At 43.1% G+C, this 21,668-nt stretch overlaps 1 protein-coding gene across 1 annotated transcript in view; it reads left to right on the top strand.

Moving 5' to 3' along the window:
* The window catches only part of TGM6 (transglutaminase 6), a 29,913-nt gene extending 8,461 nt beyond the window's left edge, over positions 1–21,452 (top strand). The window contains 8 exon segments of the mRNA XM_087444922.1: positions 84–222; positions 2,748–2,851; positions 2,926–3,165; positions 11,881–12,148; positions 12,150–12,214; positions 19,527–19,681; positions 19,971–20,104; positions 21,296–21,452. Coding sequence (XP_087301048.1) covers positions 84–222; positions 2,748–2,851; positions 2,926–3,165; positions 11,881–12,148; positions 12,150–12,214; positions 19,527–19,681; positions 19,971–20,104; positions 21,296–21,452 — 1,262 coding nt within the window.
* The last annotated feature ends 216 nt before the right edge of the window (positions 21,453–21,668 follow it).

Below are 21,668 nucleotides of genomic sequence, written 5' to 3' on the forward strand. Positions count from 1 at the left end.
CAGCCTGCGGGAGGAGACCAGAGCCCTCCCTGAGTCTAGGGTCCTGCCCACTCCTAGAGGCTCACGAGCCTCCTGCTCTTCAGTCCTCAGGTGCTTGGGGATCGCAACACGGGTTGTGTCCAACTTTAACTCGGCCCACAACACGGACGGAAGCCTGAGTGTGGACAAATACGTGGACTCATTCGGGCGGACCCTGGAGGACCTGACGAAAGACAGCATGTGGTGGGTCCTAGGCCTGCTGGGTCCCAGGGGCTCTCTGAGGCAGACCCAGATCTGGAACCTGGCTCTCCTGAGTCTGAGCCTGTTCTGGAGGAACTGAGAGGCACTCTGTGGAAGGGTTGGTCCTAGGCAGGGTGGCTCCTCTTCTGAGATGCATGGGTCTTTGGACACGTGACTCAGAGGTCACGAGAGGGACTCAAGATTTGACTGCCTTGGACCCCCACCTCTCCCCTCTTGGGACTCTGAGCCCTCCGTAAGCTTCCTGTGACTGGGTGGGGTGCCGAGACTCCCCCCACATAGTTACCTCTATATCACGCTCCTGCTTCTCCATCAGCTGCCTGTGTGCCCTGCTGAGTGTCTTGGGTGGGAAACAACCTCCTTTCCCAGCTCAAACAAAATTCTTTGCACAAAGCTTTAAAAAATTAATTTAATTTTTTAAAATAGGAAATACAGTTATATGCCGTAATATTCAAAAGGTACAAAATGAGGTACAGTGTTAAGTCTCGCTCCTTCCCAGTTCCAGCCTCGCCATCCTCCTCCTGGAGGCAACACAAGGCCGAGTTTCTTACACCTGCTTTCAGAGAGTGGCTCTGCAGATACGAGAACATACACATACATCGTCCCCTCGCACCCCCACTTTTTACCCACTTACTGTTGGCAGCGTAATGTAATCCCGTTCATCTTGCTCATACATTTAACAATTCCATATCAGTACATACAAGGTGTCCTTATTTTTTGTAGTGTTTAAAAAAATAATAACAGCACGCTTACGGAGCACCTAGTCTGTGCCAGGCCCGGCTCTAAGCACTGTGCATATATCAACTTGTGTATCCCTGCAAACAACCTCGTGAGCAAGTTAGTATTATTATCTCTATTTTGCCGATGAGGAGACTGAGGCACAGAGAAGTTAGTTAACTTGTCTAAGGCCACACAGCTAGCGAGTAGTAGAGCAGGGGTATGAACCTGGCCTGCCTCTCAATTGTATGGAAAGACCATCGTTTACCTAACCAGCTCACATGGCTGGACCAGACATTTGCTTTTACAAACAAGGCTTCAGTGAATAACCCTGCCCAAATGTCTGTTCATATGTGTGTGAGTTGTCACACAAAGCCAACTTTCTAAACAGTAGGGAAAATGGCGAAGATCATACAATGCAGAAACACAGACGGCCTCAGCGTCCCCATCCTTAGAATGTCCTCAGCCACCCCCAGGGGAACACGTCCAGGAGCCCTTCCCCCAGCTGGTCTCCAGCCTCTTACCATCGTCTGCCTCTCCTCTCCCCTTTCCTTCTCCGCTTTTTGGTCCTCTCCACTCCCCCTCCCTGCAGGAGCACCAAAACACTTACCTTCTTCCCCTTTCCTCCTGCAGAATGCACAGACACTTCTTTTTGACATTGGGACCTCTGTTACCATGCAGGCTCTCAGTGTCCTCACTTTTACCCTCAAATGCCTATCCAGATATTTTCCCCACCAAGACTGTTACCTCCGTGAGAGGAGTTCTGAGGCCAGCGTAAAGATGCCAAGTCAGGCAAACCAGGGGTCTCTGCTGCTTCCTTACCGTGTGACCTTGTGCAAATGATGTCACTTTTCCTAGTCTCCTTCTCATCTTTCACACAGGAAACTTCAAATAAAGCCCAAACTCCTTTCCAAGGCCCACAGAAGTCTGCAAGATCTGAACCCTACCTACCCCCATGTTTGCTGTAGCCCAGAGATACTTACGTACTTTCTGTTCCTCGAACACACTAAGCTTTTTCTTGTCTCAAGAGCCTTTGTACATGCTGTTCCTTCTGCCTGGACACTGTTCCCCTCACTCTTCCTATGGCTAATTCTTTCCCTTTAAGTCTCATCTTAGATGTCGTTCACCTAGAGTAGGTCTCCAGCAGTTATCCTCTATCTCAAGCCCCTCTCTTTGTTCACAGCATTTATGTTACTTCCATTTTTTTTTAATCTGCTTACTTAAATTTCCCTGTCTTCCAATCTGTCATCTTTGTTAGAATGTCAGCTGTGTGAGGGCAAGGATCTTCTGTCTTACTTGTAGTTGTATTCCTGGCACCTTGAATAACAGGTTCTTTTTTTTTTTTTTGTAATTTTATTTATTTATTTATTTTTTCCCCCAAAGCCCCAGTAGATAGTTGTATGTCATAGCTGCACATCCTTCTAGTTGCTGTATGTGGAATGCGGCCTCAGCATGGCTGGGAAGCGAGCGTCCGTGCGCCCCAGGGATCCGAACCCAGGCCGCCAGCAGCGGAGCGCGCGCACTTAACTGCTAAGCCACAGGCCGGCGGGAATAACAGGTTCTTGATATATATACACACACGTGCATATCCACGCGTATATGTATATATACACATATACATACACATATACATACACATATAAACGATATCTGCTCATCAACCCAGTTGAATGAGTGGTTCACAAGACTCAGCCCCAGAGCACCACCCAGGGTCCGGCTGACAGTAGGAACCTCCCCTCCCAGGGCCTCTGTGCTCACTGTGGCCACGCTGCCCCGTCCTCTCCCTGTGGCAGGAATTTCCACGTCTGGAACGAGAGCTGGTTTGCCCGGCGGGACCTGGGCCCCTTTTACAACGGCTGGCAGGTTCTGGACGCCACGCCGCAGGAGGAGAGCGAAGGTACGGGCTCAGCCGGGCGAGTCGCGGCCCCCGCTTCTCCCCACCCTCGCTGCTCACGCCCCCCTCCTGCCCAGGCGTGTTCCGCTGCGGCCCGGCCTCGGTCGCCGCCATCCGCGAGGGCGACGTGCACCTGGCCCACGACGGCCCCTTTGTGTTCTCGGAGGTCAACGCGGACTACGCCGCGTGGCTCTGGAATGAGGATGAGAGCCGGGAGCGCGTGTACTCCGACACAAAGATCGGGAGGTGCACCTCCACCAAGGCGGTGGGCAGCGACTCCCGCGTGGACATCACGGGCCTCTACAAGTATCCGGAAGGTAAGGGCAATATGCGGCCTCTACCGGCCTCCCCAGCTGCGGAGGGGCAGCCGCCGGGGCCAGGCCCTGTCCCGCGTGTCAGGATGGTGACAGCTTCCTCTAGCCAAGTGCCTCCAGCTTGTACGAATAGCTTCCCCCGTTTGCTAAGGAGAAGATTTCCCCATAATAACAGCTACATTTCCTGAACACTTACCATGTGCCAGGCGCTGTATTAGGTGTGATCACATATGATAATAATAATTGCTACTAGTAATAGTGATGATAGTAGCGGGTAATATTTATTGAACACCTAGTAAACATAGCACTAGACACAGTTCCAGATAATAATAATAGCAACTCCTATTTGTCACCCGTCTAAGGTCACTATGCCATGGTCACTAAGTTTTAGTCACTGGTTTATTGAGGAGCGTGTGCTTGTTTGGATACAAAAACAAAACACGTGTGTTTTTTCTAGTAGCTACCTCCAGCTACGGACTTTAAAGGTCACCCTTTCCCAAGGAATAGCAGGTCCCTTAGCAATGCCCTGATCTGATCCATATGTTTTCAGCCATTTCTACTTGTTAAAACAATGTTATTTGAGTAATGAAGACTTCAAGTTCAAACCTGAATCAGAGCTTGTCTCCTCCCCTCCCCGGAGCACAAGGCAGAGACCCCAGAAGGTTGCTGTGTAGATGGGCACAGTCTGCTCTGGACGCCTCCACCCCGCCGTTGTCTGCTCTGTGGCGCAGTGGTTTGCAGCCCAGCTTGCACACTGGACTCCCCTGGGGCGCTGTTTTAGTTATATAGATTGTTACAATTATTTATCTGCTCAGGATCTTGTGGGGCAGCAATTTGGGCTGTGGTCAGCTGGGATGGCTCATCCCCTCCACATCGCGTTGGCTGGGATCTCGAATATGTCTGGGGCCTCAGATGGGGCTGCTGGGTTGGCTGGGCCCCTCTCCCCACTTAGCCTCTCATGCTCCTGCCCTGGCTTGTCCACGTGGCGGCAGCATTCCCAGAGGGTGAGAATTGAAGCTGCGAGGACTCTCGAGGCCTCACTCAGAGTTTGTACCACGTCACTTCTGCCTCATTCTATTAATCACAGCAATTTCTGAGGCCACCTTAGATTCAAGAGGTGGGAAGCAGACTCCACCTCTTGACGGGAGGAGTTGCAAAGAGAGTATTATGGCCGCTTTTAATCTGCCACAGCAGCCCAGACTGCCCCACTAACTCCCTATAGAGAGTGACCAGGCATCGGGACTTTTAAAAGCTCCCCAGGCGATTCCAACTGCAGCCCATGTTGAGAACACTGGTCTAAGTCTTCTGGTGTGTTGGGCTGAGGAGGAGGAGAGAAGAGAGCAAATGCCTTTGACTTCACTGGGCGAGGATTCCATGTCCCTAGGCAGGCGGTGCTGCTGCCCTAGTTTACTCTCATGCTTGACAAGGACAGACGGTGGCTCCATTACAGCCTGCTGCCATCAGGACTCGCTCCTGTGCTGCTTGCTCCCCAGGCGCTGCTGATTTCTTGAGACATTTGGCCCCCTCTTTCAGTGGATCTCCTCCCACCCCACTGGCAGCCACACAGCTTCCCTCTGGTTCATGGTAATCTTTGCCCCCAGGCTGTGCAGGGGATTTACAAGGCTGTGGGCCCCACACTCATCTCTACTCTGTGCCCCAACTCAAAGGCTGGGGGCAGAGCGGTCTTCCACCTGCGGTCTCCGGTCAATTCTCTCCTCCCTGCTCTGGTAATACTCGGTTCAGAAAGCAAGACAGGATAGCAGACCTCCCACAGGGAGGAAATGCCAACTTCCCCTTCCTGTAGGCACCCCCAGTCTTTGCCAGCCAGCTCTTCCTTGTTGCAGACACCCCCAAACTTTAACATTGATTGTTGTAAACACCCTCTCCCCCCCACACACACACACATGCACTCACCTCACCAACACTCCCCCAGTGCCTTCTCTAGAAACGTGGCACTTCCATGACTGTTGATGACCTCGTCCCCTTCAGTCCTCTTCTTACAGTCTCAGGGAGGGCAGTGGATAGGGTGGTAGGTGGTAAGGCCTCTTGAGCTGGCATCTCTCTCATAAGTCCTATAGGTTGATATCTGGTCCCAACTGCTGGGAGCTTCTGGAACTTAGAACATGGGGTCTTTGGGGTTTTGTCGTGGCCACAGGAGAAACCAACATCCTGTTACATGATGACAATATTAGCAATCACCATCACTGAGCACCTGCTGTGGACTGGCCACTTTCATATGTTAGTTAGTTCTTTTATTTAACAAATGCTAATAAAGCACTTACCACGAGCTTGTAAGGCAGACACTGGTATAGCATTCATTCTACAGAGGAGAAAACAGGGGTGCAGCGAGGGAAATGGACTCGTCAAGGGACAGAGCTAGTGAGCAGTGAATCTGGATCCAGAGCCCATGCTCTTCATTCTCTCCTTTGCTGCCACTATCTAATTATAATATCATCTATTGCCGATTGACTGCCTGTTGTACGTCAAGTGATTTCACATCCAGATTAATAATAATAATAATAGGACCTAAAATTTGTTAGGCATGGTGGTAAGCAATGTCCAACTCAACAAATTAAGAATAGAAGTGAAATTCCTCAGCCTGATGAAAGTCACCTATGAAACAACCACAGCTAACATCGTATTTAATGGTGAAAGATTGAGTACTTTCCCCCTGATCAGGAACAACACAAGGCTGTCCACTCTGCTACTTTGACTCAACATTGCAATGGAAGTATTAGCCAAGGAAATTAGGCAAAAAAAAAAAGAAAGAGAGATATTTTCAACAAATGGTGCTGGGAAAACTGGGTGTCCACATGTAAAAGAATGGAATTAGACCCTTACCTTATACCATATTCCAAAATTATCTCAAAATGGATCAAAGACCTAATTGTAAGACCTAAAACTATAAAATTCTTAAAAGTAAAAACAGGAAAAAAGCTTCATGACGTTGGACTTGACAATGACTTCTTGGCTATGACACCAAAGGCACAGGCAACAAAAGGAAAAATAGACAAATTAGACTTCAAAATTTGGAACTTTTGTGACACTACCAACAAAGTAAAAAGGCAGCCCATAGAATAAGAGAAAATATTTTCAAATCACATATATGATAATAGGTTAATATCCAGAATATATAGAGAACTCCAGGCACTCAACAGCAAAAAACCAAACAAGCTGAAAAAAATGGGCAAAGGACTTGAATAGACATTTCTCCAGAGAAGGTATACAAATGGCCAAAAAAGCACGTGAAAAGATGCTCACATCACTGATTATTAGGGAAATGAAAATCAAAACCACAGTGAGACCACCTCACCTCCATTAGGATGGCTACTGTCAAAAAAAAAAAAGAAAAGGAAAGAAATGTTGGTGAGGATGTGGGACTATTAGGAAGACCTGTGCACTGTTCCTGGGAATTTAAAACGGTGCAGCCACTGTGGACAACAGTATGGAAGTTTTTCATAATATTAAAAACAGAATTATCTTTTGATCCAGCAATTCCAACTTTGGATATATACCCAAAACAATTGAAAGCAGCGACTGGAAGAGATGTTACACTCATGTTCACAGCAGCGTTATTCACAGTATCCAAAAGGTGGAAGCAATCCAAATGTCTATTGATGGATGACTAGATAAACAAAATGTGGTATATATGTACAATGGAATATTATTCAGCCTTAAAAAGGAAGGAAGTTCTTGGCCGGCCCCATGGGCTAGTGGTTAAGTTCAGCACACTCTGCTTCAGTGGCCCGGGTTTGGTTCCCAGGTGCGGACCTACACCACTTGCTGGCAGCCATGCTGTGGCAGCAACCCACGTACAAAATAGAGGAAGATTGGCACAGGTGTTAGCTCAGGGTGAATCTTCCTCAGCAAAAAAAAAAAAAAAAGGAAGTTAGTTCTGATATGCTACAACATGGAGGAACTTTGAAGTCATGATCCTAAGTGAAATAAGCCAGTCACAAAAAGATGAATACAGTATGATTCCTCTTACATGAGGCACCTCCAGTAATCAAATTCATAGAGACGGAAAGTAGAAGGGTGGTTGCGAGTGCTGGGAGGAAGAGGGAATGGGGAGTTACTGTTTAATGGGTACAGAGTTTCAGTTTTGCAAGATGAAAAGAGTTCTGAAGATGGATGGTGGTGACGATTGCACAACAATAGGAAGGTACTTAATGTTACTGAAGCATACACTTAAAAATGGTTAAGATGGTACATTTTATGTTAAGTATATTTTACCACAATTTTGAAAAATAAAAAGAAGGAAAAGAAAGGAACAGAAGGAAGGAAAGAAGACAAAGAAATAGAGGAATTTCCAAATTGGAAAAAAAGAAGTAAAACTCTCTCTCTGTTTGCACATGACATGTATATATAAAATCCTTAGGAATCCACTAAAAAGCTATTAGAACCAATAAACAATTCAACAAGATTATAGAACACAAGATCAATTTATAAAAATTATATAAAATATAAATATATAAATATATAAAAATTAATTGTATTTCTGGACACTAACAATGTATAATCTGAAAATGAAATTAAGAGAACAAACCCATTTACAATAGCATCAAAAAGAATAAAATACTTAGGAATAAATTTAACAAAAGAAGAGCAAGACGTATGCTGAAAACTACAAAACATTGTTGAAAGAAATTAAAGACCTAAACAAATGGAAAGACATCCCATTTTCATGGATTGCAAGACTTTATATGGATAAGATGGCAATGCCCCAAAATTGATCTACAGCTGAATTTTTCTACAAAATTAACAAGCAGATCCTAAAATTCATTTGGAAATGCAAAGGACCAGAATAGCCGAAACAGTCTTGAAAAGGAAGAACAAAGTTGGAAGGCTCATACTTCCCAAATTCAAAACTTACCATAAATATACAATGACCCAGATGGTGTGGTACTTGCATAAGAAGGACACATAGATCAATGGAATAGAATTGAGAGTCCAGAAATAAACCCTTAAAATTACACTCAATTGATTTCAACAAGGGTGCCATGACAATTAAATCCAAAAGGGGAAAGAAAAAGAATAGTATTTTCAACAAATGATGCGGGACCACTGATTATCCACATGTGAAGGAATGAAGTTGGCCTCCTACATCACACCATACATGAAAATTAACTCAGATTATAGACCTACATGTAAGAGCTAGAAGTATAAACTTTTAAAAGAAAACATGAGTTAATCTTCATGACCTTGAGTTAGACAAAGCCTTTTTAGATATGACGTCAAGAGTACAAGTTACAAAAGAAAAAATTGATAAATTGGACTTCATCAAAATTAAAAACTTGTGCCACAAATTATACTATCAAGAAAGTGGAAAGATAGCCCACAGGATAGGAGAAAATATTTGCAAATCATGTATCTAATAAGGGACTCATATCCAGAATATATAAACAACTCCTGCAACTCAATAATAAAGACATAAATAATCCAATTTAAAAATGGGCAAAGGATTTGAATAGACGTTTTTCCAAGGATGATATACAAATGGCCGATAAATACATGAAAAGATGCTTAACAGCATTAGTCATTAGGGAAATGCAAATCAAAACCACCACAACATACCACTTCACACCCACTAGGGCTGCTATGATCAAAAAAAGAGACAATAAGTGTTAGTGAGGATGTGGAGAAATTGGAACACTCATACATTGCCGGTGGAAATGTAAAATGGTACAACCACCTTGGAAAACAGTTTGACAGTTCCTCAAAATGCTAAACACAGAGTTACCTATAACTCAGCAGATGCACTTCTAGGTTTATACCCAAGAGAAATGACAACAAACATCCACACAAAAACTTATACATGAACATTCATAGCAACATTATTCAAAATAACTAAAGGATGGAAACAACTCAAATGTCCATCAATGGATAAATAAAATGTGGTATACTCATACAATGGAATATTATTCAGCAATAAAAAGGAATCAAGTACTGATTTATACTACGACATGGATAAATCTTGAAAACATTATGTTAAGTGAAAAAAGCTAGTCACAGAAGACCACACATATCGTTCCCTTTATATGAAATGTCCAGAATAGGGAAATTAGGAATTAGATTAATGGTTGTCTAGGGCTGGGATTGATGGGGGAGGAATGGGAAGTAACTGCTGATGGTTACAGAGTTTCCTTTTGGGGTGACAAAATGTTCTAAAATTAGATTGTGGTGATGGGTGCACAACTCTGTGAATATACTAAAAAATATTTAGTTGCATTCTTTAGATGGGTGAATTGTATGTTATGGAATTATATCTGAATAAAGCTGTTAAAAAAAAATCAGATGGTCAAAGAAGGCCTTCCTGAGAAAGTGACATTAGATTCTTTGAAGGGAAATGAAACATTTTTTTATCATTTTATTGAGGTCATAATAGTTTATAACATTGTGAAATTTCAGTTGTACATTATTATTTGTCAGTCACTATATAAATGTGCCCCTTTACCCTTTATGCTCACCCCCCTTCCCCTCTGGTAACCACTAAACTGTTCTCTCTGTCCGTGTGTTAGTTTATCTTCCACATATGAGTGAAATCATGTGGTGTTTGTCTTTCTCTGTCTGGCTTATTTCACTTAGCATAATACCCTCAAGCTCTATCCATGTTGTTGCAAATGGGACAACTTTGTCTTTTTTTATGGCTGAGTAGTGTTCCATTGTATATATACACCACATCTTCTTTATCCATTCATCAGTTGGTGGGCACTTGGGTTGCTTCCATGTCTTGGCTATTGTGAATAATGCTGCAATGAACATGGGGGTGCGTTAAGTCTCTTTGAACTGTTGATTTCAAGTTTGTTGGATAGATACCCAGTAGTGGGATAGGTGGATCGCATGGTATTTCTATTTTTAATTTTTTGAAAAATCTCCATACTGTTTTCCATAGTGGCTGCACCAGTTTGCATTCCCACCAGCAGTGTATGAGGGTTCCCTTTTCTCCACATCTTCTCAAACATTTGTTGTTTTTTGTCTTGGTGATTATAGCCATTCTAACAGGTGTAAGGTGATATCTCATTGTAGTTTTGATTTGTATTTCCCTGATGACTAGTGACCCATCTGTATATCTTCTTTGGAAAAATGTCTGCTCCTATCCTTTGCTCATTTTTTGATTGGGTTGTTTGTTTTTTTGTTGTTGAGTTGTAAGAGTTCTTTATGTATTTTGGAGATTACCCCTTTTTGGATATATGATTTGCAAATATTTTCTCCCAGTTGGTGGGTTGCCTTTTCATTTTGTTCCTGGTGAAACATTTTCATAGTAAAAATATATAATGAATACATTATGGAGTAGGGTGCAAAATTCACACACATTTTACTAATAATGTTAAAGAACCTTCAGGTCCACGTGGGTCCCTTCAAGCCTCAGTCACACAGTATTGAAGTACTTCACAGAAAATATTTGGGAAGGAGCAGTGTGGGAGATTGCACACCACAGGTTTCAAACAGGGAGGTGGAACCATCAGAGTTGGATTTGGGGATGATCAGGGTGGAAAAAGGACTGGAGCAGGGGTGGAACCTGCATTCCCAGGAAGGGAGAGGACATTCTTGAGCATTGTGCTCAATGCCCCACCTGTGAGCCTCTCGTCCCCACTTCACAGATGGAAAAACTGAGGCTCGTAGGAGGCTAAGTAATGACAATAGTAAGAAAATTCCACAATATCTGGTGGCGAACTGACCTGATGGTGAGGCGATTTATACAGTGGTCTGATGGGAGAAGAGAGAATGGAGAAGAAGGCAGATTCTAGAGATCGGTGAGGATGCTCGGCAGGACTTGGTGACTGATCAGTTGTGGGTGGTGAGGGTTTGGGAAGAGTCAAGGACACTCCCAGTTTCTGGCTTGCGTACGTTGGGTGAATGGTGGAGCTGTTTGCGGAGTTGGGAATGCTGCTGGGTGGAAGATGGCATGTTTCGTTGGATCTGAGGCACCTGTGGGACATCGGGTGGGGTGAGGGGCTATCCAGTTGCAAGTATTGGTCTGGAGGTCAAAAGAGAAGTCTGAGCTACAACAGGGAAAGTGGGAGATCAGGGGTCCTAAGCTCACATGTTTACAGGAGCCTTGCAGATGGCACCCCATGAGTGCAGCAGGCCAGTGGGAATTACAGGGTAGAGACCATGGAGACCCAGAGAATACATTCCCTCCCAGAGAGAGCAGCCATTACTCAGCTCTAGACCCTTGTCGCTGTGTAGAGAGTGGGAAGGGAGCGTGATTAAGAACATGGAATTTGGAGCCAGACTGCCTGAGTTTAAATCACCGCTCCCTACAAGCTGCTTTACTTCTCTGCGCCTCGGGTTCCTTGTCTGTAAAATGGGATGATAATAGTACCCACCTCCTAGGGGGAAAAATACAGCACCTAGAACTATAGTGCCTGGCACATAGTAAGTCTACAAAAGTATCAGCTATTATCATATGACTTCAGACCCAGTTGTCAGAGAAGCTACAAATCTGTATTGTTATGTGAAGTTTCCTGATCTGAAGTTGTTGGCAACTGATTGAAAATTTATTTAAATAGTCTGAGAACCAAACACGATGCACATGGCTGAGGTCTGCATGTGGCTCTGGGGCTGCCAATTTGAGACCTCCGACAGCAGCAGTAAATTACAGTGGTGAAGGAGTGGTGGTTTTGCCTAGAGAAGAGGGGAAATGAGAAGAGATGGGCCCTGGGACAGGCAGAGGAGGAAGAGGGTGCCTGCCTCACAATGCCCGATGCCCTGCAGGGTCCCGGAAGGAGAGGCAGGTGTACAGCAAGGCCGTGAAGAAGCTGTTCAGCGTGGAAGCCTCTGGGAGGAGGGCTGGAGTCCACAGGGCCGGCGGCCGAGGTCTCTGGCGTGATGACCTCCTGGAACCCGCCACCAAGCTCAGCATCACCGGCAAGTTCAAGGTGCTAGAGCCACCCAAGCTGGGCCACGACCTGCGGCTGGCCCTGTGCCTGGCCAACCTCACCTCCCGGGCCCAGCGGGTCCAGGTCAACCTGAGTGGTGCGGTGCACCCGCAGGCGGGTGGCAGAGATCCTGCACGAATCCCACACATTGCGGCTGGGGCCGGAAGAAGGTAAGAACACGAGGCTTGGTGGGACCTGGCCAGCCTAATCCCCTTCCCATGAGGGTTGGAGCAGGACCGGACTTCCCAGGACCCTATATTCATTCCCAGGAAAGAAGAGGATATTCCTGAGCGTTTGCATGGTGTCTTGCCTCTTGTCCCCACTTTACAGATAAGAAAACTGAGGCTCAGAGGGGCTAAATAATGAGAATAGTAATAAAAGTCCATAGTCATCTGGTGGCAAACTGACCTGACAGTGAGGTGATTTGTAATCTCTACTTATCCCAATTAGTATGAATATTTCTATGCTGAATAAACACCTGCTGGGAGCATCTCCTAATATATGGAGTATGCCTTGTGTTACCTGTCTAAAATCCAGCAAATTCTGGAGCCCATATGGTTTTCTGTAGGGAGGGACGGACCAGTAAGGGATGTTTATTAAGTGCTTACATGTACCAGGCCAGGTCCTGAGAATTCTACCTGCATCGGCCGGAGTCCCCACAACCACCTCTTGGAGTACAATGTAGCTCAGTTTCTCAGAGGAGGAAACTCAAAGTCACACAGGCATTGTGTGTGGTGGCAGGACTCAGCCTGGCCTTAGAGACACACTCCTGACCAACGGCCCACAGCAGGGGAGGGACAGAGCCAGGGTTCACAGCCAGGAATGTTCGACCCCTGGGCACATTCACTCAGCTGATTCAGTTGCCTGATTACGGGCCTTGGAGTGGGCCGTGGGGTCAGGACACACCAGTTACACTTAATGTGCCTAATGGTACATTTGCCTGAAATGTACCCTTAGTATTTCTCACCAAAATAGAATGGCTTCAGTCCTTTTGAAGGTTTTTGCATAATTTTAAGTGACTTTATTCCAACTGATTTTTTAAAAAATATGTCAAGGATTTTTTTCATGATCCTTAAATATGTAGCACTTCATATATGATTTACTAAATGTATCCCATTTGATTATTCTTCTGCCTTTTCCTACTCTCCCTCTCCCTCCCTCTCTGTCTCTCTCTCTTTCCCCCTTTGTCTTTGTCTGTCTCTCTGTCTCTATCTCCCCTCCCCTCCAGCTCCTCTCTGTCTCTCTCTCTCTCTTCACATACCTACCTTCTGAACTCTAAGGACTCAATTAAACAAAGAAGTTGTTCCTCTGGGCCGGTTTCTGGTAAGTGAAGCTTGTGTATCTTGACAGGGCGTGAAAACATGTGAAGGAGATGTCACTTGGTTTTCACAAAATCTAAATCACAAAATAACACTTTGTAATGAAATGATTAACATGCACTTTCTCCTGGCTTTTAGCAATTTTTTTTCGTATTGAAGATAATACATATTCATTAAAGATTTAGAGAGCACAGGAGAAAGATCACCTTCGATCCTGCCACCCATCTACAAATTAACATATTTTCCTTCCAAATTTTTAATGCTTATTTGCTTTTTGAAAAACATAGTCCTAATTATATTGCAAATACTCATTAGTGCTCTGATTTTTTCACTTTACAATGTAAATTAAATATTTTTATAAGCTCTTCAGTAACATTCTTTTAATAGATGTGAATCTTTAAATAAATATATGGTGATTTATTTTATCTTTTTCCTTATTTGAAATAGTTATCAGCTTATTGCTATTTTACAAAACCCTAAAGTAAACATCTTGGTGCAAAAAATATTTTTTTGTCTGGATTTTGGAGTGTTTTGTTAGAATAGATTCACAGAAGTGGAATTACTGAGCCAAATGGTATGGCTATTAAAATGTATAATTTATTAAAATCTATCATTTTTAAAATTAATAGGCTATTTTTTTTAGCAGTTTTAGGTTTACAAAAAAACTGAGTGAAAAGTACAGAGACTTCCCATATACTCCCTCACCACTTTCCATCTTCCCCTACTATTAGCATCTTGCGTTAGTGTGGTGCATTTGTTCCAGTTGGCGAGCTAATATTGGTACATTATTTTTAACTAAAGTCCATAGTTTACATTAGGGTTCACTCTCTTGTACATTCTATGGGTTTTGACAAATGTATGACATGTGTCCACCATTGGAGTATCATACAGAATAGTTTCATTGCCCTAAAATTTCCTGTTTTTCACCTCTTTGCTCCTCTGCCTCTCCTCGAACCCCTGGCAACTGCAAATCTTTTTACTGTCTCCGTAGTTTTGCCTTTTTGAGAATGTCAAATACTTGGAATCATACAGTATGTAGCCTTTTCAGATTGGCTTCTTTCACTTAGAAATATGGACTTCAGACTCCTCCATGTTTTTTTTCATGGCTTGATAGCTCATTTGTTTTTAGTGCTGTATGATATTCCACTATATGAATGTACCACAGCTTATTTACCCATTCACCTACTGAAGGACATCTTGGTTACTTCCAAGTTTTGGCAGTTGTAAATAAAGCTACTATAAACATCCATGTGCAGGTTTTTGTATGGACCATTTTCAACTCATTTGGGTAAATACCAAGGAGCATGATTACTGGATAGTATAAGAGTACGTTTAGTTTTCTAAGAAACCGCCAAACTGTCTTCCAAAGTGGCTGTGCCATTTTGCATTCCCACCAGCAGTGAATGAGAGTTCCTGTTGCTCCACATCCTCTCCAGCATTTGGCCTTGTCAGTATTTTGGATTTTTGCTGTTCTCTTAGGTGTATAGTAGTATCTCATTGTTTTAATTTGCAATTCCTTAATGATGTATGATGTTGAGCATCTTTTTGTATGCATCTGTACATCTTCTTTGGTGAGGTGTCTGTTCAGGTCTTTTGCCCATTTTTTAATCAAGTTGTTCATTTTCTTATTGTTGAGTTTTAAGAGTTCTTTGTATATTTTGGATAAGTCCTTTATCAGATAGGTCTCTTGCAAATATTTTCTCCCACTTTGTGGCTTGTCTTCTCAATCTCTTTACAGTGTCTTTCACAGAGCATAAGTTTTTAATTTTTTTTTTATTTTTTTGCTGAGCAAGATTCGCCCTGAGCTAACATCTGTTGCCAATCTTCCTCTTTTTGCTTGAGGAAGATTCACCCTATCCTAACATCTGTGCCAATCTTCCTCTATTTTGTATGTGGGTTGCTGCCACATCATGGCCACCAATGAGTGATGTAGGTCCACCCCTGGGAACCGAACCTGAGTTGCCAGAGCAGAGTGCACCAAACTTAATACTAGGCCAGGGGGCCGGCCAGAAGTTTTTAATTTTAATGAAGTCCAACTTGTCAATCTTTTCTTTCGTGGACTGTGCCTCTGGTGTTGTATCTAAAAAATCATTGCCATGCCTAGGATCATCTAGGTTTTCTCCTATGTTATCTTCTAGGAGTTTTATAGTTTTGCAGTTTACATTTGGGCTTATAATCCACTTTGAGTTCATTTTCGTAAAGAGTATAAGGTCTGTGTCTAGATTTATTTATTTGGTTTTTTTGTTTGTTTATTTACTTGCATTTGGATGTCCAGTTATTCCAGCACCATTTATTGAAAAGAATATCTTTTGTTTTATTTCCTTTGCTCCTTTGGCAAAGATCAGTTGACTATGTTTGTATGGGTCTGTTTCTGGGCTCTCTGTTCTGTTCTGTCGATGTTTTTGTCTGTTCATTCACCAAGACCACATTGTTTTGATTACTGTAGCTTCATAGTAAGTCTTGAAGTGAGGTAGTCTCAGTCCTCCGATATTGTTCTCCTCCTTCATGATTGTGTTCTGGATCTTTTGCCTGTCCAAATAAACTTTAGAATCAGTTTGTTGATATCTGTAAAATAACTTGCTGGGATTTTGATGAGATTTCCTTGAATATAGATCAAGTTGGGAAGAACTGACATCTTGATAATATTGAGTCTTCCTATCCATGTACATGGAATATCTCTCCATTTATTTAGTTCTTCTTTGATTTCTTTTGTAGTTTTTCTCCTACAGTTCTTGTACATATTTTGTTAGATTAATGCCTAAGTATTTCATTTTGGGGGTTCAAATGTAAATGGTATTGTGTTTTTAATTTCAAATTCCACTTGTTCATTGCTGGTATATAGGAAAGTGATTGACTTTTGTATATTAATCTTATATCCTGTGACCTTGCTGTAATCACTTATTAGTTCCATGATTTTTTGTTGTTGATTCTTTCAGATTTTCTATGTAGATGATCATGTCATCTGTGAACAAAGACAGTTTTATTTATTCCTTCCCAATCTGTGTACCTTTTATTTCCTTTTCTTGTCTTATTGCCTTAACTAGGACTTCCAGTACAATATTGAAAAGGAGTGGTGAGATAAGACATTCTTACCTTGTTCCTGATCTTAGTGGGAAAGCTTTGAGATTCTCACCATAAAGTGTGTTGTTAACTGTAGACTTTTTGTAGATGCTCTTTATCAAGTTGAGAAAGTTCCCCTCTATCCCTAGTTTTCTGCAATTTTTTATCATGAATAATTGTTGGATTTTATCAAATGCTTTTTTTGCATCTATTGATGTGATCATGTGATTTTTATTCTTTAGCCTATTGATGGTATGGGTTACATTAATTGATTTTTTAATGTTGAAGCAACCTTACATACCTAGGATAAATCCCACTTGATCATGGTGTATAATCCTTTTTATACATTGTTGGATTCAATTTGCTAATATTTTGTTCAGGATTTTTGCATCTATGGTCATGAGAGATATTGGCCTGTAGTTTTCTTTTCCTGTAATATCTTTGTCTAGTTTTGGTATTAGATTAATGCAGGGCTCATAGAATGAGGTAGGAAGTATTCTCTCTGCTTCCATATTCTGGAAAAGATTGTAGAGAATTGTACCATTTCTTTCTTAAATGCTTGGCAGAATTCACCAGTGAACTCAACTGGACCTGATGCTTTCTGTATTTGGAAGGTTATTCATTATCGATTCAATTTATTTAATAGATATAAGCCTATTCATATTGTCTACTTCTTCTGTGACTTTTGGCAGATTGTGTATTTTGAGGAATCAGTCTATTTCATCTATGTTATCAAATTTGTGGGCATAGAGTTGTTTATGATGTTTCATTATTATCCGTAGAGTTGTTTATGATGTTTCATTATTATCTTTTTAATGTCTATGCAATCTGTAGCGATGTCCCCTCTTTCATTTTTGATATTAGTAATTTGTGTGATTCTCTCTTTTTTTCTCATTTAGCCTGGCTAGAGGCTTATCAGTTTCATTGATCTTTTCATAGAACCAGTTTTTGTTTCATTGATTTTCCCTTTCAATTTCTTGTTTTCAATTTCATTGATTCTGCTCTAATATTTTTTTAATTTTATTTCTCTTCTTTTGCTTGCTTTGGATTTAATTGCACTTCTTTTTCTAGTTTCCTAAAGTAGAAACTTAGATGATTGATTTTAGATCTTTCTTATTTTCTAATATATGCATCCAATGCTATAAATTTCCCTCTATGCACTGCTTTTGCTGCATCCCACAAATTTTGAAAAGTTGTGTTTTCATTTAGTTCAAAATATTTTTAAATTTCTTTTGAGACATCTTCTTTGGATCATGTGTTATGTAGAAGTGTGTGGTTTAATCTCCAAGTATTTGGGGATTTTTTGGCTATCTTTCTGTTACTAATATCTAGTTTAATTCCATTGTGATCTGAGAGCATACACTGTGTGATTTCTATTCTTTTAAATTTGGCAATGTGTTACTCATGGCCCAGAATGTGGTCTATCTTGGTGAATGTCCCATGTCAGCTTGAGAAGAATGTGTATTACGCTGTTGTTGAATGGAGTATTCTACAGTTATCAGTTATATCCAGTGATTGATAGTGCTGTTCAGAACACTGTTCTAGGAAAAGGGACTCAGCTTTTATAAGATTATCAGTGGAATCCATCACCCAGAGGACTTCAAGATGCCTTGGTCTGAACATTGTAAGGGACAGTCTTTCTCCCATGGGGAGAGGGACCCTTCTTCCATGGTCTGAACTAATGTTCAAAGCTCTGTCCACGTGCATCTTTAGCGGCATCTGGTGGTTCTTCACACTGGAGCCTGAGAATTTGCATTTCTAACAAGTTTCCAGGTGATGATGATGCTGCTGGTCCCAGGACCATATTTTGAGAACCACTGGTCTACCATCATGCAAGGAGTAAATGATATAACATACATAAAGTATTTGGCATAACTCCTACTACTCAATGAACATCTAATTTATGGTAGTGATTGTCAGTATTATTGATATTACTATAAGTTGGAGATAATAATACTTGTTCATGGAATTGTTGTGTGGATTAAATGAGTTAATCCATGAATGTGCTTCCAAGTATTCAGCACATTTTTATCCCTCAGTAAAATTTAGCTTTTATAATTATTAATTATCATTATTATTATAGTAAGTGTTCTCCCAGTAATGACCTACTGGACTAAGGGAACCCATAAAACAAGGTAGAACCTTGGCACAAGGATCATCCTACAGGCATTCAGGAAGCATTTACAGTATGCAGCCTCTGGGGGAACAGAATGTGTGAGCCAAGTTCAAGCCCTTTAAGGACCATTTCCACAGGTTGAAAACTCAGATGCCTTCATGGACAGGAAGGAAACAGAAATAAAAGAAGTAGTGGTGCTAGAGCAGTAGCAAATGGTAGGGCCAGGGACAAAGTGGAAAGGACATGTTGTACCTAAAAGAAAAAAATATATGGTGGTCAAAAAAAACCCAAATATGACTGACAGTCAGATGTGGCCTGTGGTGACTCCTGCTCACAAGAAGAGAATACGTACGTAGGGTGTTCGTGGCTGATGAGAGAGAGAGAGGTGGCCAGGATCACAGGAGCTCAGAAGGCAGAGAGCACAAGGTCACTGGGTGGGGATATTAGTGAAGGTTTTTCACCGTTGGTGGGGCTGATTAGGACTGGGCCTTAACAGGGTGGGAGGATTTGGAGAAACTGCGAGAAAGATGGCCTCCTCACTTGATTGGAAGCTTGAGGCAGACCTTTGGCCTCCCTCTTCTCTGCACCTAGTACTAGTTAGGTGCTCAATAAATAGTGAGTGAATTCCTGATGAGATGAATGGTTGATGGACTGAGAGATTTCCATCTGGAATGATTAGAGAAAGTTTAAACACGTCTCCAGGAGCTCTTGGAGAGACAATCTGGTGTCATGGTAGCTGACTGGCCTGAATTTGAATCCCACCTCATCTTGGCTACTTGATTTACTAGGTATGTGACATCAGGAAAGAAATTACCTTCTCTGAGCCTTAGGTTTCTTCATCTGTGAACTGATGATAACAATTCCTGTCTCAGTTTGATTGTAAGGACCAGAGAGAGTATAACTATGAATTGAGTCTTCCTTTCCTCCTTCTAGGTACTGACAAAAAAAAATCAGACCCCCAATTCCCATATCTGCTTTCCCCTCCAGAGAAAAAGATCCCAGTCACAATATCTTACTCTCAATATAAGGAAGAGCTGACAGAGGACAAGAAGATCCTGTTGGCTGCCATGTGCCTTGTCACCAAAGGAGAGAAGCTCCTGGTGGAGAAGGACATTACTCTGGAGGACTTCATCACCATCAAGGTGACTCCTGTTCGCATCCACCCGCCATACCTAGCAGGCCCCTTCAGAGCTGAGGGGGGGACATCAGAAGCTGGGGGTTTTGTGCTTTTAGCTCCAACTTCAGCTCTCTAGGGTGGGGAGGAGTGGTGTGGATGCGGGGGGATGGGCGTGATGCCGGAGATCAGTAACGAGGTACGTGGAAGCAGGAGGTAGACATGATTAATGCCCTATCCTCTGACCCAGCCAGGACCACGGGTTTCCTGGGGGAATGGGGAAGAGAAGGGATGACTTATGGGTGTTGCCCCTCCAGGTGCTGGGCCCGGCCGTGGTAGGGGAAGCAGTTGTGGTGGAAGTGATGGTGGTCAATCCCCTCTTGGAGAGAGTGGAGGACTGTGTGCTGATGGTGGAGGGCAGTGGCCTTCTCCAGGGACAGCTCAGCATCGCGTAAGTGCCAGTCTAGTGGTGGTGAGTGAGGGGCTGCCTTCCTTATAATATGAGCCATAGAGAAGCTGTTGGCATGGGGGTGCGGGAGAGACTCTGGACCCCCAGGAACCAGCCCACTGCTTAGACATATCAGCCTTCATTCATTTATTCATTCCTTCATTTACTTAATCATTAACTTAGTCATATAACTCATCCACTCATATCATTCATTTATATTTTCACTCATTTATCTATTTACTTATTCATTTACTCACTCTTATTCATCTGCTCTCTTTCACTCATTCATTCACTCACTCTTTATTCATGTTTTTACTCATTCAGTCACTTATTCATTCATCGGCTCAACTCAGTTTTGACTGATTCACTCACTCATTCATTCCTTCTTTAATTTGGTCACTCATTTAGCTATTCATTCACTCATTCGTACATGTTCCATTCATTCTTACTCATTTATTTACTTACTCATTCTCAATAATTCACTCACTCATTCATTCTTTCATTCACTCACTCACTCACTCACATGGTCCTTGATCACACTGACTGTGCTCTAAGCCACACACATCAACTGTTAGGAACACCAAGATGAACAAATCGGGTTCTGGATCTGGAGAAGGGCTCTCATAGACAGATGGCCCTTCAAATGAGGACAGTGTGATTTGTGCAAACAGAGGGATGGATCCCCAAGGTCCAGGGGGTCAGAGGCAGCCTGTGGGAGTGGGAGTAGGGTGTGACCAGGGAGAAGCCCCAGTGGAGCTGATATTTGATCTGGGCTTTAAATGATGAATTGAGAAGCTTTTCCAGTATAAAGGAGGATGGAAGGCTTCCTAGTCAGAGGTCTCCATGGCTGGTAGTCACGGAAGGTATCCTGGAAGAAGAGAAACTTCATCTGGGCCTTGGGTATGGTTGGAATGGGAAGGGCATCCTAGGTGGGAGGAACAGTGCAGACAAAACCTCAGAGTGAGGAAGTGTGAGGTATGTTCAGGAAACAGAGAGGAGACTAGCCTGGCGGGTTGGAAAGAGTGAGAAGTGGTGGAAGGAAGATTAAGCTAGAAGCGTATTAACAAGGCTTGAATGTCAAGCCACAAGGTGTGACCTTGATCCTGAGGGCTCTGGAGAGCCATGGACTGGCAGGCCAGGCTCAGGAAGGAGAGAGGGCTAATGGTCTGCCTTTTTCCCATCCTCTTTCCCCAGTGTGCCCAGCCTGGAGCCCCAGGAGAGGGCCTCGGTCCAGTTCAACATCACCCCCTCCAAGAGCGGCCCAAGGCAACTGCAGGTGGACCTCGTCAGCCCCCGTTTCCCGGACATCAAAGGCTTTGTGATCATCCACGTGGCCAAGGCCAAGTCATAGGTCATGAGGGGCTGTGAGGGGAGGAGATGGCCCCTCTTCCCCTCCTGTCCACCCCCTTGCCCCTCCCGTGTGGAAGCCAGGAGGCCTGGGTTCCAGTTCTGCTTCAGCTTCTGCCCCACTGTGTGAACTTGGGGAAGTCCCTTCCTTTCCTGGGCCTCAGTTTCCCCATCTGTAAAATGAAGTGTTAGACTCAGTAATCCTTAAACCTCTGGACAA

Source organism: Ceratotherium simum, chromosome 21, assembly GCF_057802395.1.
Source record: "Ceratotherium simum simum isolate JZ-2026a chromosome 21, ASM5780239v1, whole genome shotgun sequence".
In the NCBI taxonomy this organism is placed as follows: domain Eukaryota; kingdom Metazoa; phylum Chordata; class Mammalia; order Perissodactyla; family Rhinocerotidae; genus Ceratotherium; species Ceratotherium simum.